The 6,389-nt window shown below is 61.1% G+C and overlaps 1 protein-coding gene across 1 annotated transcript in view; it reads left to right on the top strand.

Moving 5' to 3' along the window:
• Positions 1-877: 877 nt before the first annotated feature.
• The window catches only part of LOC104409648 (collagen alpha-1(I) chain-like), a gene marked incomplete at its 5' end in the record, with an annotated part of 12,597 nt that continues 7,085 nt past the window's right edge, over positions 878-6,389 (top strand). Inside the window, 22 exon segments of the mRNA XM_010019576.1 lie at positions 878-1,072; positions 1,203-1,237; positions 1,333-1,368; positions 1,448-1,540; positions 1,621-1,689; positions 2,453-2,497; positions 2,790-2,843; positions 3,031-3,084; positions 3,196-3,249; positions 3,412-3,465; positions 3,573-3,626; positions 3,724-3,768; positions 4,013-4,066; positions 4,167-4,211; positions 4,380-4,433; positions 4,752-4,850; positions 4,938-4,982; positions 5,060-5,158; positions 5,386-5,439; positions 5,528-5,635; positions 5,895-5,948; positions 6,134-6,232. Coding sequence (XP_010017878.1) covers positions 878-1,072; positions 1,203-1,237; positions 1,333-1,368; positions 1,448-1,540; positions 1,621-1,689; positions 2,453-2,497; positions 2,790-2,843; positions 3,031-3,084; positions 3,196-3,249; positions 3,412-3,465; positions 3,573-3,626; positions 3,724-3,768; positions 4,013-4,066; positions 4,167-4,211; positions 4,380-4,433; positions 4,752-4,850; positions 4,938-4,982; positions 5,060-5,158; positions 5,386-5,439; positions 5,528-5,635; positions 5,895-5,948; positions 6,134-6,232 — 1,499 coding nt within the window.

The following is a 6,389-nucleotide window of genomic DNA, read 5'->3' as shown; positions in this document are numbered from 1 at the left end:
CTGCAGTTTGCAGTGGTACTTCGCAGTTTCCAGTTGCCATTCTGCAGTTTGTAGTTGCCATTTGCAGTTTCCAGTGGCCATTTGCAGTGGCCGTTCTGCAGTTTGCAGTGGCCATTTACAGTTTCCAGTTGCCGTTTGCAGTTCGCAGTGGTTGTTCTGCAGTTTCCAGTGGCCGTTCTGCAGCTCCCATCCTGTCTTTGGCCTCTTGCACACGGTGTTCGGCCTTTTCCCTTTTGCCTCTTTGCAACAGCTGCTTTTCCTTTTGCCTTTTGCAATGAGTGTTTTGCAGTTCCCAGTTTGATTTTTGCTTCCTTTTCCTCTCACCGAGAGGGGTCCCACGGGCAGGGCCAGCTCCACGCTCCATGTCCAGGACCCTTCCCTGCCATGGGGTAGCCTTATGTCTCTGGCTCACTGCCCCATGCCTGCTTCCAGTCTCTGCACTTTTATTCCCCAACCCATCCGGCCTGATCCAGCCCTATCCCACAGCCGCCTGGATCTAATTTCAGCCCAGACACTGGGGCCAACCCACTCTATCCCACTCATCCCATTCCCGTCCCATTCCCATCCCATCCTCATCCCATCCCCGTCCCCCATGGACATGGGGACCCCAGCGCTGACCCCCTGCCCACCGTGGGGGTATTTGCCTTGGCGGGATGGAGGAGCTGGCTGGAAGGGTTTGTTTAAATTCCAGCGTATGTGGGAAGAGTTTATTGTGGTGCTTTTCCTGTGTCACTGCGATGGGCTGATGAGAACCAGATGAAGAGAGAAAAACTGCAGGAGCAAGGCGAGGGGGATGGAAGGGAAGGAGAGGAAGAACAGAGCTGTATGTGGGGCCGTGCCCTCCTGCCCTCACATCTCCCCCTGCTCCCTCCCCCAGTCCAAACTGGAAGCTGCATACAGGATGGTCTAACATACAACGACAAGGATGTGTGGAAACCAGAACCCTGCCAGATCTGTGTCTGTGACAGCGGCAACATCCTCTGCGACGAGGTGATCTGTGAGGACACCTCCGACTGCCCCAACGCTGAGATCCCTTTTGGAGAGTGCTGCCCCATCTGTCCCGACACCGACGGTACCGCCCCTTGTCCCCCGCCCCGGCGCAATGTCCCCATGGCTCAGCGCCCGCCCCCATGGCGTCTGGGCTTCAGGGTGGGTGGTGGGTCACAGCGGCTGCCTCCAAACCCCGGTCCTTTCTCCCACAGCCTCCCCTGTCTATCCAGAAAGCGCTGGAGTAGAGGTAAGGGCTCCCTGTCCCCCCCAAACCCCACGATACCCCCTGGTTGTTTGTGAAGAACCCCTTTTCTAACCACAGGCTTCGTCTCTCCTCACCAGGGTCCTAAGGGAGACACCGGCCCCAAAGGAGACAGGGTGGGTATCACACCACAGACCCTCCCGCGCTGCCGGGACCCCGGTCTCGCTGGGCTCACCTTCCTCTTCTCCCCAACAGGGACTCCCCGGCCCCCCTGGCAGAGATGGTATTCCCGGACAGCCTGGCCTACCGGGCCCCCCTGGCCCCCCCGGCCCTCCAGGCCTCGGCGGAGTGAGTAGGGGGGTTCCTCTAGGGGTGAAGCACCCCCAGCGGGTGCCTGTGCCCCGCTCACCCCACACTCTCACTCGCAGAACTTTGCTCCTCAAAGGTCTTATGGCTACGACGAGAAAGCCGGTGGCATGGCTGTGCCCGGCCCCATGGTGAGCAGTGGGGAGGCACCTAGGGGGTGGCACGGGGGCTGGCACACAGGGGAGTGTGAATGGAGTTGAGGTGCCAGGAGCACTGCTTTGCGCTGGTAGTGCTGAGGATACTGCCGAGTGGTAGGAAGTGGGAGGTATGGGGAGGGATGTGATCCTGGAGTCCTAGAGGTGATGGGAACAGGGATGGGGACAGGAATGGGGGTGGTGATGGGAACAGGGATGGGGTGGTAGTGGGGTGGTGATGGCGATAGGGATGGGATGGCACTGGGAACAGGGGATGGTTCGTGATGGGGACAAGGATGGGGTGCTGATAGGGAAGCAATGGGAACAGGAATGATGTAGCAATGGGGACAGGGATGGGATGGTGATGGGACAGGGATGGGGTTCACTGGGGACAGCAATGGGATTGTGATGGGGACTGGGAATGGTTGGTAATGGGTACAGGGTTGGGAACATGGATGGGTGGTAATGGGGTGTGTGGCAATGGGGACAGGAATGAGATGGCAATGGGGACAGGGAATGGATGGTAAGGGGGACAGGGAATGAGTGGTAATGGGGACAGGGATTGGGTGGTGATAGGGTAGCAAAGAGGATAGGGATGGGATGGAAATGGGAACAGGGATGGGGGTGGTGATGGGGACAGGGATGGGATGGTTGTGGGGTGGTGATGGGGTTCAATGGGGACAGCAATAGGGTGGCAATGGGGATATGGGTGGGCCAAGGTGATATGCAGCCACTTAGCACCACTTCCCGTTCTTCCCAGGGTCCTGCTGGCCCCCGCGGTCTCCCTGGCCCTCCTGGTGCTCCTGTGAGTAGCTTCCTCTTCCTCTTCCTCTTCTTCTTCCTCCCCTCTTGTTTTGGGGATGAGCAGCCCCAAGGGCCCCTTTGGGTGGGATGGGAGGGGACAAGGGAGGAACCATTCCTAATCCAACCATTCCTAATGGCTATGGAAACATGTGGGAATGCACCGTGGGGACACGCTGAGGACACACACACACACACACACACAGAGCCATTGCCACTGGGGTCTTCAGGTCCAACCTTCCCATTTTCTAATCCATTTTTCCTTTTCCCCCCCTTTTTCTCCCACTGCCTCACAGGGTCCTCAAGGTTTCCAAGGTCCTCCTGGTGAACCTGGAGAGCCTGGTGCTTCTGTGAGTCCTGCCACCTCCTCCTCCAGCTTGATGTCCTACGGGGATGGGGACAAGGCTGCCTATTCCCAGCCCTGGCCATGGCCACTCTGTCCCCACTCCGACACATCGCAGACTTGGGAAGGGGGCAGGGTGACAGGGGACAGCCATCACCCCCAGCACCCTCACCCCTGCCCTGCATCTCTCCTAGGGTCCCATGGGTCCCCGTGGTCCTGCTGGCCCCCCTGGCAAGAACGGAGATGATGTAAGTGGCCTGCGAATGGCGTCCCCCCTCCTTGTTTGGGCCTGGTGGCCCTGCCAGCCCCCCTCAGGTGAGCAGGGGACGTGCCACCAACCCAAGTGTCCTTGTCCTTAGGGTGAAGCTGGGAAGCCTGGCCGCCCTGGAGAGCGCGGTCCCCCTGGCCCCCAGGTGAGATGCTCCCCACCAGGGTGCCCTCCCCATGGGGACACCCTGCCATGGCGAGGTGTAAGGATGTGACAGCAGCTGCCTGTTCCCCCTGGGGACACAGGTAACAGGGTGCAGGGACACCCCACCTTGGTCACTTCCATCACCATGTCCCCTTTCCTCTAGGGTGCACGTGGTCTCCCAGGAACTGCCGGTCTGCCAGGCATGAAGGGTCACAGAGTGAGTCCTTCCTTCCTCCCATGTCTGCATGGTTTAGGGAAGGGGGAGCCCAACCTCACTGGGGTTCCCCTCCTGACCCCCCAATTCTTCTCTCTCCTACTCCCCAGGGCTTCAGTGGTCTGGATGGTGCTAAGGGTGAGCCCGGTCCTGCTGGCCCCAAGGTGAGGAGTGGTGGCAGCATCACCCTTGTCCTCCCAGTAAAGCCATTGCTGCTCCCTCCCTCCGGAGCAGGTGCCTCAATGTTGTCCTTTCTCCTAGGGCGAGCCTGGCAGCCCTGGGGAGAATGGAGCTCCTGGGCAGATGGTGAGTGCTGAGGACCATGGGGACTATGGTGGGGAGCTGGCCTTGGCCAGCAAAAAGGGACAGGGGCCAAGATGTGATGGGGATCCAGCTCGTCCTCAGGGATGCTTCCCAGGGATACCCCAGAGAATGGGGTGGGAGGGGGTTTAACCCTGCGGGCAGGACCAGGGGCGTGCAGGGATGGGAGGAGGCCTGGAAAGAGGAAATGTCTCCCATGGTGACTGAACACGTCCTCTCCCCTCCCCAGGGTCCTCGTGGTCTTCCCGGCGAGAGAGGCCGTCCTGGTCCATCTGGCCCCGCTGTGAGTATCCCGGGACAGGGCTGAGCCCCACCATGTGCGGGGGGGCCAGAGGCACCTCTTCTGACACTGAGCATCACTAACGGGGCCTTCCCTGCTGCAGGGTGCTCGTGGTAACGATGGTGCTCCTGGTGCTGCCGGTCCTCCTGTAAGTAACCCCTAGACCCACCTGCCAGCACCCAGCAGTGGCTCTGGCTTCTCCAGAGGGAGATCCCATTCCAGCTCGGCTGTGGCCAGAGCCAGAGCTCTCCTGCCTGGAAAACCAGATGTGCGAGGTCGGATCCCTGCTCTGACTTGTGCCCTCTCTCCTGCGTAGGGTCCAACTGGCCCAGCTGGTCCCCCCGGCTTCCCTGGTGCTGCTGGTGCTAAGGTAGGACCTGCCTGAGCATCTCCTCCCAAAATGGCATCTCCTGGGCTGGGAGGAACTGGTGGAAACTGGGAGCAAAGGGTTGGGGAGAAGGACCAAGCATCACATGGGTTCCTCATGTGGCCCAAAACTGAGAAAGCCCAAAGTGCTGTGGGCTGCCCAGGACACTGGATGGGGATGCCCCAGCCAAGCCTCATGGGCACCTCTCCTGGTTGTGCCTCCATGGGAAAGGAGCTGCTGCTGAGGGGGAAATCAGCCGTGTCAGGGGTCTCATGGCAGCCCTTGTGCTCATACTTCTTCCTCTGTCCTCTTCCTCCCCAGGGTGAAACTGGTCCCCAGGGTGCTCGTGGCAGTGAAGGTCCCCAGGGTGCCCGCGGTGAGCCTGGTCCCCCCGGCCCTGCTGGCGCCGCTGGTCCTGCTGTAAGTCACATCCAACAGCTCCCTGTCCTTTGGCCTCTTGTCCTGCCAGCCCCAGCATAACCCTCCTTCTCCTCTTCCTCTCCCCAGGGCAACCCCGGTGCTGATGGTCAACCTGGTGCCAAGGGTGCAACTGTGAGTGTCCATCACCCCTGACCCGGCTCTGGGCTGCGGGGCTGTGCTGCTCCCTCACCACCATCTGCCTCTTCCAGGGTGCTCCAGGCATTGCGGGTGCTCCTGGCTTCCCTGGTGCCCGTGGTCCCTCTGGACCCCAGGGTCCCAGCGGTGCCCCTGGCCCCAAGGGTAACAGCGTGAGTATCCCTGGACACCTCCATCCACCTCTTCCCATGGTCTGATCCCTTCTGCTGCTCCAGCGAGCTGCTGCCTGGCCTGGAGGTGTCTCCTCCAGCATCCCCAGCCCTGCGAGTGCAGGATGGCGCTGGGGCTGACAGATGCTGAGCAGGATGTGGCTCAGGGCTCCCTTTGCTCATCAGTATGGTGTTCAATTGCTTTTCCCTCTTCTTTCCTTCTCCTCCAGGGTGAACCCGGTGCTCCAGGCAACAAGGGAGACACTGGTGCCAAAGGCGAACCCGTAAGTCACCCCCACCCCCATCTCCTGGGGGTTTCAGCCCCTCCTTGCTCCCCGCAGTGGGTGCTCATCCCTTCTCCTTCTTCCCCAGGGTCCCGCTGGTGTCCAAGGTCCACCTGGCCCAGCTGGTGAGGAAGGCAAGAGAGGAGCTCGTGGTGAGCCCGGCCCTGCTGGGCTTCCCGGCCCTGCCGGTGAACGTGTGAGTAGGAACAACCTCTGTCTCATCCCCACCATGGTTCCTGTCCCTGTCCCTGTCCCTATCCTTCTCCCATCTCCTGATGTCCAGCAGCTGAGCCTTGTCAGTGCTTGGGGACATCCCCACACGTGGGGACATCCCCAGCCTCTTCCAACACAGGACACCAGGCTGCTGGTGGCCAGATCCCACATCACTGCATCCCTCCCCTGCACCTCCGGGGTCACCCCATGTCTCCATGCTGACCCCTCTGTGTCCCTTGCAGGGTGCTCCAGGCAGCCGTGGTTTCCCTGGTGCTGATGGAATCGCTGGTCCCAAGGTAGGTGCCCACATCTCCCTCCTGCCTGGGCGAGAATGTCCTCAGTGGGAACACCAGGCATCTGTCCCCCATCCCCCTGCAGTGGCCTAATGCCACTGTCACCTCTTGTGACATGCTCCGGTCCTCATCCCTGGGTGATGTCCTGCAATGGAGGTAACTCTGTCCCCTCTCCAACCCAACCCCAGGGTCCCCCCGGCGAGCGCGGCTCCCCCGGCCCCGTTGGCCCCAAAGGATCTCCCGGTGAAGCTGGACGCCCTGGGGAGCCCGGCCTGCCGGGTGCCAAGGTGAGTGCACAGGGTGGGCACACTCCCTGTGCTCCCCATGCTTCCAGAGAAGCCACTTTCCAGGATGCTCACATCCGCTGGAGCATCCCTTGGGATTCCTGAGCTCCTCATGAACCTCGCACTGTCCTGCAGGGTCTGACTGGAAGCCCTGGGAGCC

Source organism: Nestor notabilis, unplaced genomic scaffold, assembly GCF_000696875.1.
Source record: "Nestor notabilis isolate BGI_N333 unplaced genomic scaffold, ASM69687v1 scaffold16458, whole genome shotgun sequence".
NCBI classification, from domain to species: Eukaryota; Metazoa; Chordata; class Aves; order Psittaciformes; family Psittacidae; genus Nestor; species Nestor notabilis.
Note: the sequence above shows the minus strand (reverse complement) of the source record. Positions and strands in the feature narration are given on the sequence as shown.